The sequence below is a fragment of the Oryza brachyantha genome, chromosome 2 (assembly GCF_000231095.2).
Source record: "Oryza brachyantha chromosome 2, ObraRS2, whole genome shotgun sequence".
In the NCBI taxonomy this organism is placed as follows: domain Eukaryota; kingdom Viridiplantae; phylum Streptophyta; class Magnoliopsida; order Poales; family Poaceae; genus Oryza; species Oryza brachyantha.
The window spans coordinates 3,894,694-3,919,464 of NC_023164.2; the positions used below are offsets into that span (position 1 = coordinate 3,894,694).

Genomic DNA, 24,771 nt, shown 5'->3' on the forward strand with positions numbered 1-24,771 from the left:
TTTAAGTACCATTTTGAGGCGTTAGAGTGTTCGAGTTTAGAGGCTAGCACAAACCACCAATTATCAGGCACCGTTTAGATCCCAAAATTTTTTTTGGGAGAGTAGTCGACGTGTACAGTCATACATTAAATGTATTAAACGTAGTCTAACTATAAAATAAATTTCACATTTCACCTAGAAATCGCGAGACGAATTTTTTGAGTCTAATTAATCTGCTATTAGCTCATATTGGCTACTGTAGCACTTATGGCTAATCATATTCTAATTAGGCTCAAAAGATTCGTTTCACGATTTCCTCTATAACTGTGTAATTAGTTTTGGTATTTTATCTATATTTAATGTTTTATTTATATGTTCAAAGATTCGATTTGATATTTTTGAAAAAAAAATTTGGAAACTAAACAGGGTCTCAATCTAGCCCTCTCCTATTCATCTTCTGATTTTTTTTTTACTAGTCATTGCTTAGAATTCACTTCAAACCCTTGCTCGTTCAATTTGAACGAAAAAACGATGATTTGAATTGATAAGGAATAGTTTTTTGTGTATGCTATTCGGGTTGTGCGAATGAAGTGTATTTGGAGATCAAAGAAATTTTTCTATTCACTCAAACTATTTAATAAACTTATAAATTTAGGTATGCATGCATTCCTAGTTTCACCTTTCCTATTCGTATGAGTTAAAATTTGTTCTAACTTAACCCGCTCTTACATGGCATCGCCGGGAGTACCATTAAAGAAAAAAATAAATACGCATTCATATAGAATCTTCATAGTAGTATTTCCACTTAGTTTTGTTCATGAGTTACCTCGGAGATATTCATTAAAAAGAAATAACACCCAGGACGTTTAAGGGATGAAATTGTATTAAACCTATAAAAATGTATTCGCATTAAATATGCACTCGAGGAAATGTTTATAGCATATACTTATAAAACTAAGAAGATGTTCAAATTGGGACAAAATCAAAGGTCATTTATAAGGCCAAGTTCTTTTGGGCAAGAATGGGTTGAGCCAATTTGTTCATGCAAAATGATGTAAGTTATTTAGCACTTAATTTATTATGTATCAATTTTTTAAACTTGAAATATCAGATTATTTGTGGTATTAAAGCATTTTATATATAACTATTTTTGCAAAAAATTAATTAATTACATGCTAATGATTTACCTTGTTTTACATGAACAAATTGGTTCAACCCAATTTGTCCTAAAAGAATTTGGTCTAAAATGGAGGGAGCAGCATATGCTTATAAAACTCAATCAATTTTGTTTTCTTTTTTGCGGATTCGTCTTCGTTAGTTAATGTTAAGTTATTTACGACCACTAATTTAGATATCCAGAACTCTATTGAAGATATAATTGAAATATAATTTTATAGTACATTTATTTTCTGTTATCAATGCTGTTACATTTTATATAGAAATAGTCAAACTTAAATTAGGACAAATCCAAAGTTACTATAGTATGAAACAACGGGAGTGTTTTTTTTATCTTCTAGTTTCTACCAACAAATTTTATTAAATCCACCAGCGTCGGTCACATGACACCATTCATTTCTCAGAAAAGGTTCATTGCTAGCATTAAAATCGTTATTCTACGTGTACCATTCAGTACACCCAAGCTAAACCAGTCTACCCAACACAACAATAGTCTTTTAATATAGCAACAAAATAAAACATCTGCAACACTTGATCTTCTCACTGAATTATTCTTGTTTACTAAAAAACACTTTATCATCAAAGTTATTCATAGTCAATTAATTGAAATTTGTTGAACATTCATGAAAACGTACGATCCCATTTATTCAGGTCTTGCTCATTACCAACCACTTCTAATATTTCACAGTAAAACCGTCAATATTTGAGTATAGTATATTATAATTTTCTAACATAGAAAAAAAAACTCCCTGACATGACTACACTACCATGCGTTAGTTTCCTCGTTTTATTTACAACTGAACTTTTCCCAGCAAAAGAAATATAATCATCAATAACTAATAACGCATATGCAAACAAGTTTTTATTACTCTATGCAATCTGGCAAATCAAATTCATTATTCCGCAATCTTGCAAAATCGCATTCCATCAAAACATACCGGTAACATATTAAAAGAATATTGACAGCAAATCTGAAAGTAATTACTTAATATCTTGGTCTTATTCAAATCCACACCAGTAAACCACATTAAGAAACCAATAAAACACCAGTTACTACTTTCCACAATTAGCCTCAAAAGCTCGTTGAGCCAGCCTAGAAAAAGAAAGGCCGATTTCAGAATGAAATCTCGTTAGTTAAACGAAATAAATTATAAACTCGATGATATTAGTTGGTACCGATTATCACATACTACACGAGAGGAGAGCATACACGACAAAGAAACACGGAGTAGCAGTACCGCGCACTGGAGGAGCGGCGTTGGAGCCGACAAAAAGACCCTTGTCCTGATAGGGTTCCATCTTTTTGCTTAACACGAAAACACGTTTTCAAACAAAAATTAATTTACAGATAAAACTTTTATATACGTGTCCATAGCGGCAAAACAAAAGTCGTAAAACAAACCACGGTAAAAAAAATTATAAAATTAAATCCAAAATTAAGCTTGAAAATTTAAAAGTTGGCTTACCCCCGAAACAATGGGAGCCAGGAATACAGGATTCCTTTGCGTAGTTTTTCCGGAAAAATAATATCTATCCCTTTCTGCTGTGTACACCAGACATGTAGACCCAGCGAAAAACACCCGCACAGCAGCACCAAAACAACCGCCGGGACGGACACACCCCCACGCGCAACCCGTGCGCCGCGCTCCGCCCACCCCACCCCCGCGGTCACCGACGGGTGGGCCCCACCGCATCGTCCGCGTCCGGCCCCACTCACCGCCCGCCACGTGTCCCCTCCCGTCCCTTCCGCTCTGCGCGAATTCCCCTCCCCCTCCTCCTAGGCTTTAGGCTTAACCCTCTCCTCGCTTTTGCTCGTGCAAGCTCTCTCTCTCTCTCTCTCTCCCCCCCTCGCTCGCTTGCGCTGCTGCTGCTGCTGCTGCGAGGGATGCCCTAGATCGTGGTGGCTTGGATCGAGGCTGAGGAGTGCGGGGCGGAGCCCGATCCCGCCATTCCGGATGGATCGCCCGCCGCATCTCGACATCGACCTCAACGAGGAGCCCTCGCCGCCGCCGTGCGAGACGCCGCCGCCGCGGGACGCCGCTCCGCCCATTTCGGCGGCGGCGGCGGCGGCGGCGGCGGTTGTTCCTCCATTTCCGCCGCTGCTGCCGCAGGCGACGGCCGCGGGGGCGGGCGTCGTCAACCCGATGGTGGCGCTCCCCTACGAGGCGCGGGAGATGACGCTGATGATCCACCGGGAGGCGCAGGCCCAGGCGCTGAGGGCGGCGGCCGCGGCGGCGATCGAGTCCGTGGCCGCCAGGGCGCCGCCGTTCGGGCCTCCGCCGCCCGCGCAGCACCCGGGGGAGGCCGGGTGGGGGAACCCGCCGCTCCCCTGCGTGGCGTGCGGCCGCCCCGAGAAGCACGGGGGCACCATCGTCTGCGACGCCTGCGAGCGCGGGTTCCACCTCGCCTGCGTCCGCGTCTGGCCGCCGCTCATGCCCCCGCCCCCTCCCCCGCCGCCCCCCGGCCCCCCCGGCGCGCGTCGGCCCCGTGCTGCCGCGAACGAGGACTGGATATGCCCCGAGTGCGAGATGCGTGGCGCCCGCACCAACAGGTGGAAGCTCGGGCCCGTGCAGCTCGACATCAACGTGCCCCCGCCGAGCACCCCCGACCCGGAGGACCCCGTTGCAGTCGCCACCAGAGAAGTCAACAGGCAGTTATCTCAGCTCACTTATTCTCAACTTATATTGCTTGCAGCTGACTTGATCCGTTGGTTTAAAAGCTGCTAACAATTATGTTGTCGTCTACGAAATGCTGGTTCTCAACAAATGGTATTGTTGGGACTAAAAGCCACACCATTAATGTCGGATGATTCTACGAACCTTTTTATTACCGTTGACGTTTAGTTCGTTGCCTGCTATTGTTACAGACTTATATTTGTGTTCGTTATGCTACGTAGCATACGTGTCTGATCTGTTTGACTGTCGATGCATCTGGATCTTACTCATGTTGCATGATTGATGCCGAAATGACCGAGTTTCAATTCTATAATTAGCACTCTGTGGCAGTGGCCTTTGTCTTTTTATAGCTTCTTGTTATATTGATTACTAAATTTAGGTGCCACACTATTGCTTCACTTTCTTAATACATTTTGGACAACCAGATATATGATAAAGTGCAGAGGATTTGATGCTTTTGCCCTTGGCATGGTTTATGGTATTCTATTTTGTAGTAGTATTAGGATCTTTCCTTTACCATTTATAATTTGCATACTCAGTTAATTCAAGTAGGAACATACATGCTTTCTTCATGGCAGTTTCATGTATTATAGTCTATTTGTAGTTTACTTATAGTCCAAATTGGTTGTGCTGTTGTGGTCTAGACTATGGGTCCCCATGTGAGTTTCTGGTCTATCCATCAGTGTTTTAGTTGACTCCATATGTTTCATAACATGGTATCGTAGTATAGTTCTGAAACCCATAGTTGGCTCACCAATCTGCTCTTGCCACACATAAACATGGTAGGTGAAGGGGATTAGAGCACTGGTTTGTATTAGTTCGCTTCTGTTCCCATATTGAATTTGATCTAGACGGAGTCCTCATGAGTCCCTATTTCCTAACATTGGTATAAGAGATTGCATCAAAGAAACCAAATGTCTCCAACAAAACTGTTATTGGCATGGAATGAATCAATGTTTTTGGTTTTTCAGGGGAGAGCCCACGTAATTGACACACATACACCTAGTAAGCTCCCTGTGGTATTTGAACTGTGATGTCACATTTTTACTATCTTTTGATCATCTATTTTGGATCTAAACCTTGCATCATGTTTTCACTGTTGTGTGCATTGATGGCCTCTGTTGCACATGGAAAACAATACCGGTTGCATTATCTTGTGTTGGTGTTTGTAGCCTCGTTGCAATGCCTATTCAAGCTTCCTGGGTGCATTATCTTGTCGAGTTACTTGTTCAGCATTGGCCATGCATCAATTGCTTGCCTTCATGATATCACATCCTCCGATTTGACTTATTGACCTCTATTCCATGTTTAGATTTTGATGCTTAAAGGATTTTTTTTAGTTTAATCCAAGTTACATGACCTTCTAAGTTTGTTCAAGGCCACCCCAAATTCATCATAATTATGGCATTTGGCGATTGTTTCCTTGGTTTTCCATTCTCATCAGATGTAATGGCACGCACCGTGTTTGTTCTTCTATCGCTTTTATTGTGACTCATTTTCATTGATCCAATTTTTCTCTTGAGTCTTCTTTTTTAGCCTTCTTCTGACTCATCACCTTTCTTGTGACTTGAATGTTTTCTTTTCATCACCATCTTGCTACTTGTTGTCACCGTTATGACCATCAACACCCTTTTGCCATTTCCTGGCAAATCCTTTTATGCTTATACTAGCCACTGCCTCTGTCTTTGCCTGCATGTGTATTTGTTTGATATAATAAGTTTATGCATCCTTTTCTTCTACACTTCCACCAACTTTTTATGTAGCATGATTTGAAGTGGATCTCCTTTGTTTGCGTGTGAAGCCTTCAAGGAATGATGTTTTGGAGGGCTAACATTGTTGTAGAGAGGACGTTGTTTACACGCAACAGGTGCATTTGATCTAGTAGCAGCATAGTATGGTTTGCTGCTTCATTGTGTAGCTTATAGTTTTTCTGTATATATACAGACCATTCACTTTTAAGTTTACGTGGACATAGGCACCTCTGTCAGAAACCGAGAATTAGATTTAGGTGTTCGATTTGGCAATTTTACATGCAGATTACTACTTAAAAATGGACATGGGAGTTGATTTGACTTGGATTTATGTGTTTAATTCGGCAAAATGTTCTTTTTTGACATAGGTGTCTGCGTGGAATGATACTTCTTTGGTCCTATTATTGTAGTCTAATGATTGCATGATAGTGATTTGATGGCATGATAAAATGTTACTATATTGATATCTCTAGGCTTGTAGGCATATGTGCTCATCTGTCTATCTATACCTATACTAATTAGGCACTTCCTAGGAGTTCCCGTGTTAACAAGAAAGATCTGGCTGTTGATCCGATAAATCATAATATTACAACCGTATTGTATTGATGTGTTAAAACCATATCATGTTGACGTGTTAAATATCCTTTAGTTTTTAGCGGCCACGTAAAGTAATCGGTAGAATCCTATACGGTTTACCCATGGAAATCATCTGCTATAGATGTGCAGCATTGATGTGTGATCAATCCGGCAAATTAGATCCGTAGCCGAACCAGTTAGCCAACGGAAATTATCCGAACAAATAATCAGGCACGGGACATATTTATGTACAGCCTTTATGTGCAATCCAGCAAATTAGATCCGTAGTCATAACGAATTAATTGCGGTATTCCAGATCTTTGTCTAGAGAGTGAATTGTTTCTTAATTAACCTCCTTGCGAACCAAAAAAAAAATAATAGGGACATTTGTTTCAAAATTTAACAAGTCCAAAGTTCGAGATAAATAAATATGATGTTTTATTATTTTAATTATGTATTTTAAATTTTTTGGTAAGCTGTAATAGGATATGTAGTCTTTTTTGATCTAAACTGGTGTAATTTAGAAAATAACCCATCTGTTCAACATATGATTAAAATATTAACAATAATTACCTGTGTGATGCACGGTTTGGCGACTAGTTAAATTTAATCATGATGGGCATATTTGGGTCTCAAATGAATGCCCAGGGATGCATGCCTTCTCTCTCTCTTTTTTTTTGTATAGATGTTGAGAAAGTGTTTGATAAAAACACGGAAACAAATATCTCTTTTAGCAAACCATATGCCTTACGTTGGAAAATTGTAAGGAATTGCAAGACATAGGTTGTCATGGTAGCCAAGGTGGCCGATCCCGAAGATTAAAAATTGATCATAATTTTCTTTTTCCTGTAGTTATTAATTCTGCCTCTTATAAGAACTTTTTAGGAGGTGTTTTCAGTTGTAAGGGACCCATGTTTGAGATAAAGCAATAATCAACAAAGTAGGACTCCACCAAAGTCTATAGTTTCTCTCCACACATGCTTCTTCCCGTCAAGCCAATGTTGTATGACCTCCACCTGGCACCTACCATGTTATGAACCAAGTCTGAAACTGAGGATTAACAATGAGTGTCTGCACCTTTTAACATCATGTGACTGTTGACAACGTGGCAATCACCTACAGAGACATTGCTTCTATATTAGATGATGTGACATCAACATTGGTCAAGTGGATTATGTTGTTTTATGAGACGTTTTGGTAGTTGTGCTGCCACTTCAAATGAGCATGTCTTTGGCTCCATCATTAGCTCTATCAGAAAAAAGAAGACTCTTATCCTGAGTTCTCTTTATGTTAATATTGGAAGTGGCCAGTGGGACATGCTTTACGTGTTATGTCATATGGACCACAACATGTTGCCTTTGTCACATTTCGCCAAACAAACTAGATCCTCTTACCATAAGCAATCGCCTCAATGTCATTTCTGGAACTTCGTTGTTGTTCTACATATTTTTTTGAAGGAGAAGAGTCAGAGGAGTCCCCTATTATATATTAAAGAAATATTTCTTTTTGGTGTCGCTACACATGAAATACCACCCATGGGTTGCACGTGTTCCTTCATTTGCCAGGTGTGCCGTCTTTTTGGCACTATTAAAGAAATAATTTCAGACAACTGAACGCCATTTGGGCGAACTTTAGCAACATTAGAGAGACTACCTAGGAATTGAACTCACTTCAACGTGAGGCTACCAAGGTCTTTAACTCAAGGGCAAGCTATGTGTCCCATGAGAGGTGAGGTTCTAAACAGAGGTATGCAGTTTCGTGCGATTACTTCATCTTGTAGCAGTTATATAGCATAATGGGCCACTCATGCTGCTTAAACACCAGAACTCTACAAGGTTGGGACACCTGTTGGTTGTGGGCGGCCTTGTAGACCTTGTTTTGGAATATTGAACCCCAACAGGAGGTGTAATGTTGTGGTAGATAGTGCAACAGATCGTGGATCGTGTTTCTTGTTTAGCTACCTTATTATTTGTGTCCACCCAGTTTCTAAATTGCCATATTTCATACTTATATATATCATTATGGATATTTTAGGAGGTGTTTATTTAATTAGAGGTTCTTATGGATGGAAAGAAATCATGAAAATAAAACAAGGTTCATCTGAGGTCTATGTTTTCTTTGGTCTACCTGTGCGTTCCCCTTTGAGCCATATAATAATATCTATGAACCCAAGGCTCATAATGTAGGGATTGAGCTATGTCTTTTAGTGTTGACCTAGATGAGCGAGGGGTGGAATGTTACAAGTGGCAAGCACACATGTAGATATTTGGAACACCATAAAGTTGAAGATCAATGGGTGCAGTGATGATGACTTTCCGCTTGTTTCTTGTATCACTCTATGACATGTAAATATTTGAAACAAGGGCCAAATATGCCAATGTTATACATCTAAACATCTTTGGGATTAAAAAAATATTTGCAAATTACCTATACGCTCTTCTCATAAACTCTTGATTGAAGTGAAGGAACTTTCATTCTTCACATTCATCTTGTTTATGTTGTATCCCATGTAGAGGAAGCATAACATAGTTCTCTATTACTTTATATTGCAACTGTCCACGTAACATGTGCAGAGAGTAAGAAATGACCATATATAGAATTGATCAATGACATACTACAGCCACTAAACATTTCTTATGTCACTGAAGACTATAGATTTAGAAATAATGATATAGCTACTCTTTATTTCCTTGACGGGCAAACATGTTAAACCCTATTTTAAATGCTATAATAACATGAATTCAGGAAGTAAGGATATATGAGTACATGATTACATTGTAAACCGAACTTTCCACTAGTTGATTGGTGTAAACAATCAGTTTGGAAAGAAATCGAAGAAAGTAGTTTCTTACTCATTTTGGTGATGGAGTTTGGCATGTGAGAATTGTAGCTCTCTGCACAGTGGCATTTTAGAAAAAAAATTCAATTAGGTCCCTGCAATTTATTATTTACATTCAACCAAGTTTTGTCAGATTATATGTGCTGGAATTATGACGTCAAATTTATTAGTTTGTATGTGTATGTATATTTATTTATTTGAATGGTGTCACAATTTTGTCATGTTCCTGTATGGAGTAGGTAGACTGAGTCTATACTCCCTGGACATTACCCTTTATATACGGGCTATCATCCTAGTAATCCATCTCCTCAATAAGCATTGAAAAAATAGGTGGAAAAGAGAGAGGGGAAAGGGTGAGGGAGAGGTCATCTAACTTGCCCCTACAGCATTCGCTGCAATCAACGCTGAATCTCGCTTGGACTGATGGTACAGCGAGCGATTCGCAGATCTGTCCATCTGGAGCTATAGATCTAGGCCCCAATCTCTCGCTTGGATTGACAGTACAGCGAGCGATTCACAAATCTGTCCATCTGGAGGTATAGATCTAGGCCCCAATCTGATTTTTTCGCTTTCTGTTGGTGGTTTAGGTCGTTGGGGTGCGGATCTTGTAGGGTCAAGACTTTATGGCTCTGGTCATCTGGTGATGTGCATCTAGTGTATCAGCAACTATGGATCTGCATTTCTGTGAGGTGTTTAAGGCCTTCTTTGGAACATAGGAATTTTGGAGAAATTTTGTGGGAGTTGATCTAGTTCATCGGGGATCTTGGAGGGGTTAAGGCTTTGTGGCTCTGGTCATTTGGTGTTGTGCATCTAGGATAGCAACGATTATAGATCTACAATTCTGTGAGGCATATAAGGCTTCCTTTGGAACATAGGAAATTTGGAGGACTTTTGTGGGAGTTGATCTAGTTCAGTAAAAACCGTGTAAAATCCTTGCGTTCTGTAGCAGCCCTAAACCTTCACCACATCTTGTCTACTGGTTTTGACATAACATTGGAATTTGTGTCTTGCTGTCTTGATAAATCCTTCTCTGGGACTGATCTGCTCGTAGCGTTAACCATCTGTCTTTAGTATGCTCGTTTTAGGACTTTCCAATGAGTGTGTTTTTGAGAAAAGTAGTGTGTGTGTGTGTTGGGGGGGGGGGGGGGGGATTATAGCAGAATTTTCAAATATAGGAATTTGGGTTGTGAGAAGATGATTCTGATCTATGTTGATTTCGTAGCTACAATATGCACGTGTTCCAATCAGGGCCTTACTGTTTGGATTGTGTTTATGTGCTATACTGAATAAAACGTGGTGAAAGTGTGCTGCATTCACTATAGATAGCTCATTGTGTTGCGAAGCAATCCTTCCATAGTTATTCATGAGTAATGATGTTTGTGTTTTTCTCTTGTCAAGTGAATGCTGTTCTGATTGCCATTCGCTTGAAAGATCTGTGCAAAGGAAAACACCTCTGATCTCTTGGAATTCTTGTTTGTTGCAAAGCAAAATGAAACTGCAAGCAACTAACAGCTGCTATTTCAGTAATAACCTTTGTAACCCAGAGTGTTTTTTGTTGCTCTGACAATAACAATGTCTGAAGTTTTGGGGAGCTTTCTAATGATGTTTGTGATACAGACCTTATTATCACTAATTAATATGCCCTTTTGATTCCTGCAGAACAAATGCTCCAGATGGAGCTTATTTGACCGAGTTCACTGTGCAGTTGCCAAATTTTGAAGGGCTTCACTTAAAGAACACTACTCTTTATGGTAAGGATAAGAGAACTATCCTATCTACAGAAAGATAGATGTGTAGAAACTTTTCATTGGAAATTTACTATGTGTTCAATGCCTGTAGCCTTTTTAAAAACAAATTTATGTGTTAAGTTAAAAGATCAACATCAAATCTTGCCAGCTGCTATGCTCAGGGCATAGTTGCTCAAAAAATTCATTGAATGTTGTTTTACTCAGTTAGGCATAACGAATGCCTGTCTACAAACTTCAAGTTCATGAGAGTTCCAGAAATCTGTGAGCCTTACCAATATTGAAATCATCTGCAAGGTGTTTTATAATGTGAATCTTATACCTGTCTGGTTTCAAGGGTGAGTATTTGTTGGTGCAGATTATGACAACTTCACTACTTTCTCTCTTGTAGCAGATGGGAATCAGTTAATACCAACATTTGGTCTTGCTCACTGTCTCAGTATGAAACAACAGTTTACTTCCATGGATCGGGATATCATGGCTGATGGAAACATAGCGCAAAGGTCAGTTCATTTACGCAGAAAGAGAAGGGATCTTCCGCAGACATCATCACTACCCAAGTTTGCTGAGAATCACGAGCTTGGAAGTGCCAATATGTTTATGGATCCATCTTTGTACTCAAAAACAATGGAGGGTAGCTCCACAGAAAACAAAAGTTCATTAAAGCCTCCAAAATTTCTTGTGGAAAACAGTAACCGTCGGCCACATCATCGTACAGTGAGTATCTTATTGTCCATTTTATATATTCCTTCCATCGCAAAATAGAAAAACCTAGTGCTGGATTAGACTTATCATAGTACTACGAATCTGGACAGACCTCTGTCCAGATTCGTAGTACTAGGATATGCCTAATCCAATGCTAGGGTTTTTTATTTTGGGATGGAGGTAATAGTTCTCTTTATCACTATCTACTTTGGAAATTGCAGAACTACATGTGCATGCACCATACTACCATCCTAAATTTTTATAGAGAAATGAATAGAAGATAGGATTTCTGGTTTTTCTGAAAGTTCTGATCAAGTTTGACTTCTTGAGAAATACGGATAGTATATGACCTACATGTACATGTTGGGAAACCATTCTCATATGCTATTGTCTTCCAAAGGCGCAGATTTTTGGTTTATGTAATTGCATTTCTCTGTTGGCTCGCACTGAATTTGACAGTATTGTTTTGTTCTGGTGTATCTCTAGGTTGGCCTACCTGTTCAATATAATGATTTCTTTATCACTAGTTTGGGAGAAATCGATAAACGGCCAAGCTATCATAATTCCTTCCAGATATGGCCAGTTGGTTTTACCTCTTACTGGCATGATAGAATTACTGGTTCACTGTTTGAGTGTGAGGTGTGTGATGGAGGGAATTTCGGGCCTTTGTTTAAGGTCAGAAGGTTATCATGTTCAGTGTTCCCACTTCCAGATGCATCAACCATTCTCTCTCAAAATGGTACAAGAAAGGCTGAGGCAATAGAAACAAATGAAAATAACAGTTTGCTTGAAGAAACTGCTAATGATACAGATGATAATATCTTAATGCTCCTATCAGATTCTTCAGAGACCAATCAAGATTTCTTATCATGTTTTAGCAATGATATGGAGAGTAAAAGGACTTCTTTAGGTTGCGATGATTTACATAGTTCAAATAGGTCGGTACAGGCAGTACCGTCACACTTTGGGACTGACAAAATTGGTGAGTTTACGTTTGAGGGAACATCTCCTTCCTCAGTATGGAGGATGATTTCTTGTGCTATGATGGAAGCTTGTGAAAAAATGTACAAGGAACATGGCCATTTGGTGTTCTTCTGCACACATGGTAGTGAAAAGCATTTATCTGACAACGGGAGTGGATGTCAAAACTTTGGTCCTTACACTCCATTAACTAGATTTTGCTCATCTTATGGCCCCAGTATACCAAGAGTTATAGAAAAGGAGAATGATGTGGAGTCTACTTATTCACTACTCAAAGAATGGCTATACCAAGATAGAATTGGGTTTGACTTGGAATTTGTTCAAGAAATTGTAGAATCACTTCCTAGATCTAAGGCTTGTTCAAATTACCAGTTCTTGTGCAACAGGGCTGAATTTGTCTCTTCTTTAACAGTTGCAAGTGGTTCACTTAGAGTTGTACATAAAAATGGTCAGAGTAATGGAGATGTCGTGTCATATGGCAGACATGGATCTGCAGTGACTGGATTACAAGATCATAACCAGGCTAGCGGTTTCAGAATCCGTGAGCTTCCTCTGGGACGTCCTATTAGCATTAAGCTTCCGCCAGAGTTGGCAGGAGAGGTTCTCCAGGTAACTCTATGCATATGTTCCCCACTCCACTTCTCTGCTATTTGATCAATTTTACCTGTACATACTTGTCCAAATCTTGTTCTATTTCTTGCATCTGATCCTTTGCAATCTTCTTGTAGATATGGGAATTTCTGGGGCGCTTTTCTGAAATAATTGGCCTGAAAGAAATTCCTTCATATGAGCAGCTGGAAGATGAACTTATTGACCCATGGCCAATTTGTGCAAATCAGAAGGAAAAGTTATCAAATGACATCCAACATGGTAGGGATCACACTTCACCAATGAATTCTCCTGCAAATGTTTCTACATCATATTCAAATGGTGAATCAGGTCTGACCACCAATGAAGAGATTGTGTCTGTGTTTATTCCTGTTGAAACTTCTTCTTTGAAGGAAGCTGCTCAAGATAAATTGGCAGCCCAAACGCTTGGAAGATGTAGTGGTGTAGTGTTGCCTGGGGTTCACCTTACACTCTTTAGGGTTCTTTTTGGTGAGCTATTATCCAAGGTAGCAATTTTTGTAGATCCAAACATTGACCCTAAAGAATCAAAAACCAGGCGTGGAAGAAAGAGAGATACTGAGAATTCAGCAAAAGAATTTAAGTTCGATATGCTAACAGCTAACAAGTTGACTTGGCCGGAATTGGCAAGAAGGTATATTTTAGCCATTTCTTCCATAAGTGGGTGTATGGACTTATCTGATATTTCAAGTCGAGAAGGGGTGAAGCTATTCCGCTGTCTACAAGGCGATGGTGGTATTCTGTGTGGTGCACTACCTGGGGTTGCTGGCATGGAAAAGGATGCATCGGTAAGGAATTACTTCTTGGTTTAGCTTAACTTCTGTTTGTGATGGATATACAGTTTCTTATATGTCATATATAGAATATTGGCTTTTTTGTGTTAGTAGCACTGATGTAAATTTTAGCTTGCTTTGGTTATATAAGATGGTGTGGTATTTGCTATCTTCACTTTGATTTTTCTTCTTCCTTTTATTTTCCACTCATTCTTCTAAACACTATTAAGTTTTGTACTTCTATTTCAACCTTTATATGATATTATCTTCTTTTAAATTGTGAGGAGAGAGATATGCTAGCAAAGCTAGCTTGCAGAATTTGTTTCTCTCTCTCTGTTTATCATTATTATAATTCTGTAAAACATTCTCTATTACCAGTTGTATTGGCATTTCTACCTTACCTTGAGTGGAGAACAGTAGAAGCTCTTGTTTTGCTTGTATAATTCTATATATTTGTTGTTTTATAATAGCAGAAGAAAGGATGTTGCCTACCAATGCAGGACAATCAGTTTAAGTTAATCCAGGAAGATCTTTCCTACAGTTCTATAAAGTGTCCTTTACCTATTTTTCGAAACTTTTGTTGTTAAACCATGTCTATGGTGACATAGTTCTTTTCCCTCTTAACTAGAGAGTTTTTTTTTTCATGTTCCAAATCACAGCTGAAATGTGAGATCTCATATCTACGGCAATTACATGTCCTGCTACATCATTCTGGATATAAATTTGAGCTGTGAGGATGTTGTGTTAGTGCATTACTGTTTGTCCTATTGTTCATCTCCATCTGCTATTGTGTGAAAAAACTACAAATACAGTCTCCATCTTAAGTAGACTTGTCTCTAAGGATAAAATGTAAATCTCCTTATGCTTGTACTTTATAGAAAAAACAGTTTTGCGTATCTTGGCTGTTCAATAATTCTTGTATTTTCAGCTGCTTGTGGAGGCTGAAAATTTAATATGCAAATCTTCAGTGAATGAAGAAAGTAAGGTTTTTATGATGGATCACAAGGATACTGACATGGTAGATTCTCCTGAGGTGCCTGCTACTGATAATAAAATATTGCCTGACTGGGCAAAATCACTGGAGCCTGTGAGAAAATTACCAACAAATGTGGGGACACGAATTAGAAAATGTGTTTATGAATCTTTGGAGAGAAAACCTCCGGAATGGGCAAGAAAAATTTTGGAGCATTCAATCAGTAAAGAGGTCTACAAGGGTAATGCATCTGGACCAACCAAGGTTAGTATGCTCCCTGTTACTATGGCTAAGTCTTCCCCAAAATAATGAACTTCAAATACCTATTAATGTTAAGAATATTTAAAGCATGACTTCAGATTATTTAGGTTTATTACCGTGTGTGTTTCTATTTCAACCAGGACTTGGAAGTCCTTAAGTACTCTATATGCTTGGCCCTTGTGAAGTTGACAGACAACATCAATGCATCTGTTGAGTTCCTGCTATGCATCATGTAACACATATTGCATGATATTTCCATCTCCGACCAATAAATTATGCCTTTACTATGTTATGGTAGACTATTGGATTCTATAAATAAATATCTTATGAAAAAAAGGGCCCACGAGAACAATCTAGGTTTCACTGTGACCTTGGATTTTGATGAGAGGCTTAGTGATCCAACAAGCTTTTTATATTTATCCAGTTTGTGGGACAATATTTAATAGCTTATCTCTTGTAGGTCATGAATTTTAATTGTTCAGTTTTCAGCTAACTTGCCTTCCACCATGGCTATCAGATTGTTTGCTGATGTAATGGTGCTTTCATGGCTTAGTTTAGCTGGAAAAATGTTGACATTAGCTGTCTTTTGAACTTGCAGTTCCAGCTAATATAGTATGTATGCCATAAGAAATCCACCTCATGGCAAGGCCATGCTTAAACACCAGTTGAAATAAACGAATTTAGCATTAGACTAATTTGAGTTTCATGTTGATATTTTGTGCATCGTTTGTTCTTAAGAAGTTCTTGTCCCTATGCGTAAAAGATTACTTGGGTTGCATACTAAAATATTTTTTTCTTTACAGAAAGCAGTTTTATCTGTGTTGACAGAAGCATGCCGTGTAAAAGTACCACATAATCCAGAAAAGCCAAGAAAGGAGAGAAACACTATATCCATCCCAGAGGCTATCTTGAAGAAGTGCCGTATTGCCCTGCGCTCTGCAATTTCTTCAGATGAATCAAAGCTTTTTGGAAATTTGCTTGGAACTACTCTAGTGAATTCCAATGAAAATGAGGATGAAGGCATACTAGGATTCCCTGGTATGGTGTCTCGTCCTTTGGACTTCCGCACAATTGATATAAGGTTGGCTATGGGAGCTTACTATGGATCTTGGGAGGCTTTTCTTGAGGATGTACAGGAAGTATGTTTGTCCTTAACACTAATAATATTATTAAATGACAATGCACATGATGTATTTTCTAAGAATTTTCATAGATGTATTGCTAATTTGTGTCCAAGGAATTCTGCTTGCACTATTGTGATAACTTGAAACAGCAGATGGCATATTTTGTGAATTATTAGATTGATAATTTGTGAACCTACTATAGTAATACTTGGCCATTTACATTACTAATTGAGCAGAGGAAATATTTTTCTCGTTTTCATGGCTGAATTGAGCAGTCCAAAATACTGAAGCATGCACTCTGATTAATATTCTGTTTTCGGCTGCAAGAAGTCCCCTGGTCAAATTATGCTGCCATTATGCTTTCCTGCAGGTAATACACAACCTGCACACTGCATTTGGTGATCGCCCTGATGTTCTTGAAATGGTTGTTGCGCTGTCTGAGAGTTTTGAGTCGTTATACAAGACACAGGTTGGTCAATTGTGTTTCTCTGTTTCATCTTGCTTTTCTGTTCAGTTCTATTTTCCTCTTTCCTTTTGCTACCATATCCGATGATATTGTGGTAATGTTATATCACGAAACATGAAGTAGTGATGAAGTGCCACATTTAATATCTTCTATATATGTATAATGCAATATATTGGATTTGATACCACATGGATCGGGCTATCTGATGATAAAGATAATCAAATGTTTTGCCCTGTGTCTCCAGTCAGATAATCAAATGTTTGCTTGTGACCAGTCCTTTGATTTAGCATTGATTAGTAAGTAGTTCATTTGTCTGTTTGGTTTGAAATTCTGGAGAATCGGCTTTTCAACTGGTTATGATTTCAAGTTTCCAACTTCAATTGGTATCCGTACTACACTTAACTGCCAGCAATTTCACCAAGGAAAACATAAAGTTGCTCTTACGCTGCTAGCTTTAGTATGTGTGCACCATGTAAAATATTTGAGGACTAAATTTGTTCTGTCCATCATTTAGATTATCATGTTGAAAATATCATCACAAAAGAGTGCTTCCAAATGCCATTGCAAAATCTATAAATTATACAAAATATAGCCAGTACATCTCCATTCAAGGGTTCTGTCATTTTTTTAAAATGTCAATTTTGCACCATAGTCCTGCATTGAGCAGATTATTGTTGTAAATGGCCATTTGATTCAGTTCATCCATCTGATTTGATTTCATAATCTCATCTCGCATTAACTAATGGTAAAAAAAATGCTATTGTTACTTTTTAAAAGCTGTGTATTCTTTGTGTATTACCTCATGGGATTGCTATTGCTGATTTGAATATGTAGATCCTTTTATAGTTTTGTATTTTTAAACACTACTTTATAGGCAGGGTTATGTATTAAGCCTTTGTCTTCTCATTTCCCTTCTAACTGGCTGGTGCAGGTGCTGGACCTTGTTGAGAAATTTGACAAATACCTCTCGGACAAAAATGCTGGTTCAGAAATGCACGAGGAGCTACATGATATTTTAACTGCATCTAACAGCTTACCTAAAGCTCCATGGGAAGATGGTGTTTGCAAAGTATGTGGTATTGATAGAGATGATGATAGTGTTCTGCTATGCGACAAATGTGACTCAGAGTACCATACTTACTGCCTGAATCCCCCGCTGGCCCGTATACCAGAAGGAAATTGGTATTGTCCATCATGTATGTTAGGTCAAAAGAAAGCACATCTTGATCAGGGTGCTCAAGATGTGAAACGGCAGCAAAAGAAATTTGTTGGGGAGGAAGCCCATGCCTTTCAGGAGGAACTGAATAAATTAGTTACAGCAATGGAAGAGAAGGAGTATTGGGACCTTCGTATACAAGAGGTTTGTCTTCTTTTTATTTGTATTTGAAGTAAGCCTCTCTGTTGTTAATGTGTGCATGTTTTAGTTCTATTTTCTATAGTAGTTATTTTTTTGTTCCCTTCATCTAAAGAAAGTGCGACCACCAGACAAATCTACACTGCTTATAATAAACTAAGGAATGGTGAAGTTGTCTTAACCTGTTTGAGATTTTCAAAACTTATGGATACGAGAAAAGGCTTAGGCCTATCAGACGACCGCAATTTATAGTTAAATCAGAACTTGCTGATCGGCCTATCCAGCCATATTTTTGGGGATGCACAGGCAGAAAAAAAAAATCTAGATGTTCTAGATTACCAGTACTAGATGTGCGTCCCTTGAATTGTTCCACCACATATAAGTTTTGCCAGTTTAAGGGCCTGTGTGGGATAGCTTAAGCTGGATCTTGGACCTTCTATAAACCTGGGAGGTTTCTCAGCTAACGTCAACCAATAATTTGGGTCTTGGGGCTATATTTGTCATTCAAGGAATGGTAGTATAGTAACTATAGTCTATATGCTATCTTTTGTTGCTTTGGACATCAAAGTTATGCCTCATGTGGAATTGATGTGTTTTTTTTATTTCTCAGTGGTAAACTATATACTGATGAACAGTTCTTGTTGCCATTTTAAATATACCTTGTTATAAGTATGTGCACTTCATGGACATTGCATACAGTTTTAGTCTGGTTTGATTTTACTTGCCTTGAGTGCTGCCCTCTATTACTGTACTGTATAATACTATAATTTCATTTGCTGGTATGCTGATTTCCATAGTTGACAAAGTGACCTACATATTTGTTTTGATATTTTATTGTGATCTTTGAAATGCAGAGGATATATTTGCTGAAATTTCTATGTGATGAAATGCTCAACACAGCTTTAATTAGAGAGCATCTAGATCAATGTTCAGATAAATTAGGTGACCTTCAGCAGAAGTTTCGCTCTTCAAATTTTGAATTGAAAGATTTGAAATATAAGGAGGAGATAAGGACTTCACATGCTAGACAAAGTAGATCAAGCAAAACTGAGCAGCATTTTAGCAATATTTCTGGACCGGTGGAAAATCAACAGTGCACACCCAAAGCATTGGACCATCTGGAAGAGGGTGAACTAGGTAATGTCGGAGTGAACCTCAACAACCCAGCTGACGGGGTTCGTGATGGGCAATTGAATGTAGGCAGGCCTCACAAAAGTGACCAAGACATATCCAGTACATCTATGGTTGAAGAACATAAATCTTTGGGACTTTCTGAACAGCCATCAGGAATGGCTATTGACCAGATTGATGGGGATGCTATTGATGAAGGGTCGCAGACCCAGAGTTGTGAGAAGAGGCCATTAGGTGTCAAAAGCAGTACATGTGATAACTTGAACTTGAGAGAAACTGAAACGAGCACACCTGGAAGAGATTTGCCTGATGAAAATGCCAGTGCATCATTCCAAGATAATCTTGAAGCGTCAACAACTAAATCAATGGAGTTTGATGCTGATAATAATGAAATGGATACTTTATCAGATGATATTTCAAAATTGCAGGATTCAATTAGCTTACTAGAGTCACAGATTAATATGGCATCATCAAGAAGAGAGTGTCTGGGAAAGGATTCCATTGGTCGATTATACTGGGTTATAGGAAGACCAGGTAAACATCCTTGGTTGGTGGCTGATGGAAGTATGCTGATATCCAAGGAGAGAGATATCAGTATGGTTAACAGCTATCCCCTGTCTGCTTTTGATTGTAGAGGTTGGAATTCAGCATCTATTTTCATTTATGAATCTGATGAGGAAATCCAGTGCCTTGTTGACTGGTTGAGAGACTATGACCCAAGAGAGAAGGAACTGAAAGACTCTATCTTGCAGTGGCAAAGACACCTCTGTCATCAAAGCAGCTCTCCTCTCATTGATCCTCCGGTTTCCAATTTTTCAAAGAGTGAACAACTTATAGACCTTCCAAGGACCAAAGCTTCAGTACTTTTGGAACAAAAGTATGGTCTGCAATTGGACCAGGACACAAGTGATCTATCAAAAAAGCGAGGGAAGAAGGTAAAGTTAGGTTCTGAAGAAAGAACATATCGCTGTGACTGTTTAGAACCCATATGGCCTTCTCGAAATCATTGTTTAATATGTCATGAGACTTATCTCGTATATACAGAGTTTGAGGGGCATAATGATGGAAAATGCAGTAAAATCCACCAGTCTCCTGATGAAAGCAAAGAAAATGATGAGTCAAAAGTGAAAGTTCCCAAATCTGATATGAAGGAAAAAGATTCCCTTGATCGTAGCTCTGTCATTGAACCATCTAGCGACAGAAAATTTATGCAATGCCCATATGACTTTGAAGAAATTTGCAGAAAGTTCATCACAAACGATTCAAACAAGGAGACAGTAAAGCAGATTGGACTTAATGGATCGAATGGAGTTCCATCATTTGTGCCTTCACCCGCATTTTTTCTTGAACCTGCAATTGTGCTAAATCAAAATAGAAAAGATGGTGAACTCAATGATTGGACCTCCTGTTTAGAGGAATGCAATGCAATGTCTGCCCAAAAGCTTGGGCAAGAGGTTTCCAAGTCTGCTCAAATTTGTCCTGGCAATATGGGTGATGAGAAGGTGCAAAAATCTAAAAAGCCCACCCCTGATAATACTTCTGGTGAGGAAGCACACTCTACAACAGGCAAGCCGACAAGAGTGCTAGCTGTTAATGGGGGCTTGGTTCCGGAGTCATCCTTAAGGCCTGTTCTAGGACGAAACTCTCACATCCTAAAGCAGCAAAAGATAAACTTGCTTGACATCGAAGCAACCTTGCCTGAGGAAGCACTGAGAGCCTCAAAGTCTCAGCAAATAAGAAGGCGTTCGTGGCGTGCATTTGTCAAGGACGCAGATTCAATATCCCAGGTACCTTAATCTATCTATTCGCCATTTGTTACAGAAATATAACTAATTAACTATGTAGCTTAATGAGTTTGCATACACTGATTTGGATATTCTTGGGGGTACCATGAGTTTATGGGCAATCTTAGCATACAGCATTTGGCTTACATACATTGAATTGATAGTTCTGTCCAAAATTCTAGGATGTACTTTCAACCATGCAATGTTGCTTACGCTAATATCTTTGACATCTTTGTGCAACAGTTCATTTAACTATAGAATGATCTAAACATGGCCTCTTATTTAACATTTTCAAAAGTACTAGGGAAAGTGATTGCTATCTCCATTTCATAATGTAAGTTGTTTGGTTTTTTTGGTTGCAACATTTGACAATTCGTCCTATTTAAAAATTTAGTACAAATATAAAAAATGACAAGTCGTGCTTAAAGTTCTTTTGATAATAAAGTAAGTCACAAGAAAAATAAATGATATTTTCATAATTTTTTGAATAAGACAAGTGGTCAAACATTGCAAAAAAGTCAAAAATCTTACATTATGAAACGGAGGGAGTAGTTTCTAAGTCTAGATACACAAGTAAACAGAATGAGGGATTGTGGGCCACCGAGACCTAAACTACTACCTCCGTTTTATATTATAAGACTTTCTGGGTTTAATTAGATTTATCCATATATCAATGCATATGTTTTGTATATGTGTCTAGATTTATTAGCGTACATATGAATCTAGATAAAGTCAGAAAGTCTTATAATATGGAACGGAGGGAATATAATTTAGCCCTTTCTTTTTAATTATGTGAAGATGCAGTCTAAATTGTTATTTGAGATCTTGTTAGCTTTATCCCTTTTTTTTTTCTAATTAATGGTATCCACCCTCTTTTAGATGGTATTGGCGGCCAACTTGTTGGAGGGCATGGTAAAAGCTGAGTTCTTGAAGAATGATTGGTGGTACTGGTCTTCCTTCACGGCAGCTATGAAGACATCAACTGTATCTTCACTCGCCCTCAGGATCTATACTCTAGATGATTGTATCATCTACAGTAAGGATCAAGTTTCAAACTCTGAGCCAGCTGACAATACAAGGTCTGGAAACAAGGGGGGAAGGAGGAGGAGAGAGCCCGAATCATCAGCATCATAATGTAGGACGCTCTGTTGTAGACTCCAAAGTTAGAAGCCTCTCGGGCAGCAAAAGAATATTATCCTGCTGTCAAGTAGATCGATGATAGATGATACAAAGTCAGTCTTCTGTTATGTCGTCGTTTAAGGTAGCATCGTAGCCTTTCGTTCCAGTCCCCCTGCAAGAGAGCTCAACACCCTGACTGTTTCCTTTTACCTCATATCTACCAGCCTACCGTTTTTCGACTTCTGTTGTGGTTTTAGGTTCCAGAAGGAAGAATGGTACTCCATGTGCGAGCATTTGATCCTGATGCCGCCATGTAAATTTGTTTGAGGGATGGCACGTTGGCACCTGCAAGTGCTGGCATCTTGATCTAATCCGCCAGGAGTATCCGGTGCAATTTTCTACTCTATTGGACTAACCTTATTCATTGTAGAGGTTATCCATAGGAATGCCTGTCCTGCCCTCTCCTGGAGACATTTCTGGTTCGTGGATATGTCTCATTTCTACCCACTTTCACTTTATCAGCGGCAGTGGGTAGTGTAGTGGGTGTTGTTTCTCGTGTTCTGTACTTATGTGTTTTTTGGGGGGCCTCTGGGCGTTGTATTTGATCATTGTTTGATGTTTCTCGCAAGTTGCAACATCTAATACTAGGAATGTAGAGTCTTCTTGCGACAGATATAGTTTTGATTGTAACTAAACTGAACTGAAACCAATAATGGTTAGTCCATAATGATTCGGCTGCCTGAGCGGGTGGTCATAATATCCTAATTTCAGTTCTGCAAATCTGTCTTGTTTATGTTAATGGAAAATCACCAGGCTGTGAAATTTTGGTGTGGTTCATGTTAGTGAAAAAATGAAGATCGTCAGCGTGGAAAAGGAATTAATGAAGAACAATCAGCATCTCTTGATACTGTAATTTCTCTGTGGTTATCTAGCTCATGAGTACCCTTATCCTTAACTTAAAAACAGAATGAAGGTTCTAAATGCGTTGGGCAGCCTGTTCTTTTCTGCTTAACTGATGAATGGGTGAATTGGCACATTTGCCGAACTTGTGATGTTGTAAAAACTTTTAAATATGAATTTCTTATAATAGTCTCCAATCTATTTTTCAATTTTATGACAATTAATGTGTTTATTTATATTTTTTGAATAATTGTCACAAATCATTCATCCACTTAGCCATTCAGCACAAAGGACATGCTTCTTCGTGCTAAATAGCTGACCGATTTTGCTATAACTATTTGAGGGTGCAAATAAATGAATTAGTTATTATAAAATAAAATTGACAAGTGGATTCAAAACATTTTTTTTAAGGTAGAGTGCTAGAAACTGCCATCGTTTTTATACTCTAGGACATCGTGTTAAGAAACTATTGTTTACAATACAACTTTTGTATCTTGTTATCACATGGTTCACTTGTTTCTCTCATATGCAGTCTTAGTTTTATGTGAAGACACCGAATCTTAATCTAGAACTAGTTTTTTTATTTTTGTCTCTCTAATAAATAATCTATGACATCAGTAAATTTTTTACATGACATAATAATAAATATAGATTGAAACTATCCTTGGATCTGCATCGTGAGTGTGCCCTTGAGCATCTTTAGCAATAGTGCCTAATTTAAAGCCTTCAAAGGTCAAATATGAGTTGTACTCATGTTTAAGGATCCTAAAACTATGTTCAACTCTAGTAACTACTTTTTTTCCCTTGTATTCCTCTCTTTCAATGTACGCCGACTAGATTAGATTGAGGGTCTTTTTATTGTACCTTTTACTAGGGGTTGTAGTAGGGAAGTAGAAAACAAATCTAACCGTTCATTACAATGGGTATCGTAGACTTTAGCTTTTTTAGCGGTTCAGGCAAGTGTCGCATGGGTTGATGTTGAGGCTAATGGTGTAGAGCAGGTGCCGGTCGACGAAGCTCCGCAGCTTGTCGTGGAACGCAGCCACAAAGCCGATGCCGTCCGTGGCCCGCATCAGCTGGGGCAGCGCCGGGACGGCGAAGGTCTAGACGCCGGCGTACGTACTGGAGGATGGCGGTGGCTGTCTTGTTCTAAGGGGGAATGGGCACGTCGTCAAAGGGCTTGGCGACTATGAAGTACCGGCCGGGACTTTGGTCAGCCCGAACGAGCATGTTCATGGTCTGTCCCGGCGAGAGCTGAACGGTGGACGTCATGAACGGCTTGGTGTAGGCCGCATCGATCTCGTCCACCTTCTTGGTGTGGCCGGCGATCGAGAAGAGTCTTGTCGTGAATTTGCCTATATTTTCTTTACCAATTTACCCTTTCATGAATTTTACTACACCTATTATTCAGTGTAGTAGAACTATATCTGCTCCATTAGATCGGATCCGATAGACGGCTAAGGTCCACCATAAGGTATTCTAAAAATTTCCTAGATTGAAGATCAAGATGCAATATGCTATCAACTTTTTTCTCCTTCTCACGTGCAACATGTAAATACAACACATCCACGAACATTCACCGACTACATAAAATCTTATGTCAACCCATGATCCACTGATGTTAACACTCTAGGTTAACCCATAATGCATGAACACTCAGCCAGACACTATCCAAAATCCAACTTGCAGAAAGTTGTGGAAACTACAGAGATGAAAATAAGATAGACGGCAAACTGAATAGCAAGGTGGCAGCTAAAAAAGGTTTTGGGCGCTTTGTTTAGGGGCACGGTTGGAGTTGCTTTTAGGCGTTTGGGAAAGGCAATGCTCAATGG

At 39.0% G+C, this 24,771-nt stretch overlaps 1 protein-coding gene across 1 annotated transcript; it reads left to right on the forward strand.

Annotated features, from left to right (window-relative positions):
* The first annotated feature begins 3,110 nt into the window (after window positions 1-3,110).
* Window positions 3,111-22,818, forward strand: LOC102720112 (methyl-CpG-binding domain-containing protein 9). The gene is made up of 12 exons (XM_040520355.1): window positions 3,111-3,861; window positions 10,395-10,431; window positions 10,656-10,747; window positions 11,136-11,458; window positions 11,933-13,036; window positions 13,156-13,842; window positions 14,756-15,064; window positions 15,865-16,200; window positions 16,556-16,654; window positions 17,583-18,011; window positions 18,860-20,923; window positions 21,800-22,818. Exons 1-12 carry the CDS (start codon window positions 3,111-3,113, stop codon window positions 22,052-22,054), a joined length of 6,486 nt encoding a protein of 2,161 aa, XP_040376289.1. The 3' UTR covers window positions 22,055-22,818.
* The last annotated feature ends 1,953 nt before the right edge of the window (window positions 22,819-24,771 follow it).

Excerpts from the sequence above, each read along its gene's own strand:
- LOC102720112 (XM_040520355.1), top strand. The coding sequence starts at position 3,111 with ATGGATCGCCCGCCGCATCTCGACATCGACCTCAACGAGGAGCCCTCG. Across the intron at positions 11,459-11,932 it reads GTCGGCCACATCATCGTACA|GTTGGCCTACCTGTTCAATA; the intron begins GTGAGTATCTTA and ends GTGTATCTCTAG. Across the intron at positions 20,924-21,799 it reads ACGCAGATTCAATATCCCAG|ATGGTATTGGCGGCCAACTT; the intron begins GTACCTTAATCT and ends ACCCTCTTTTAG.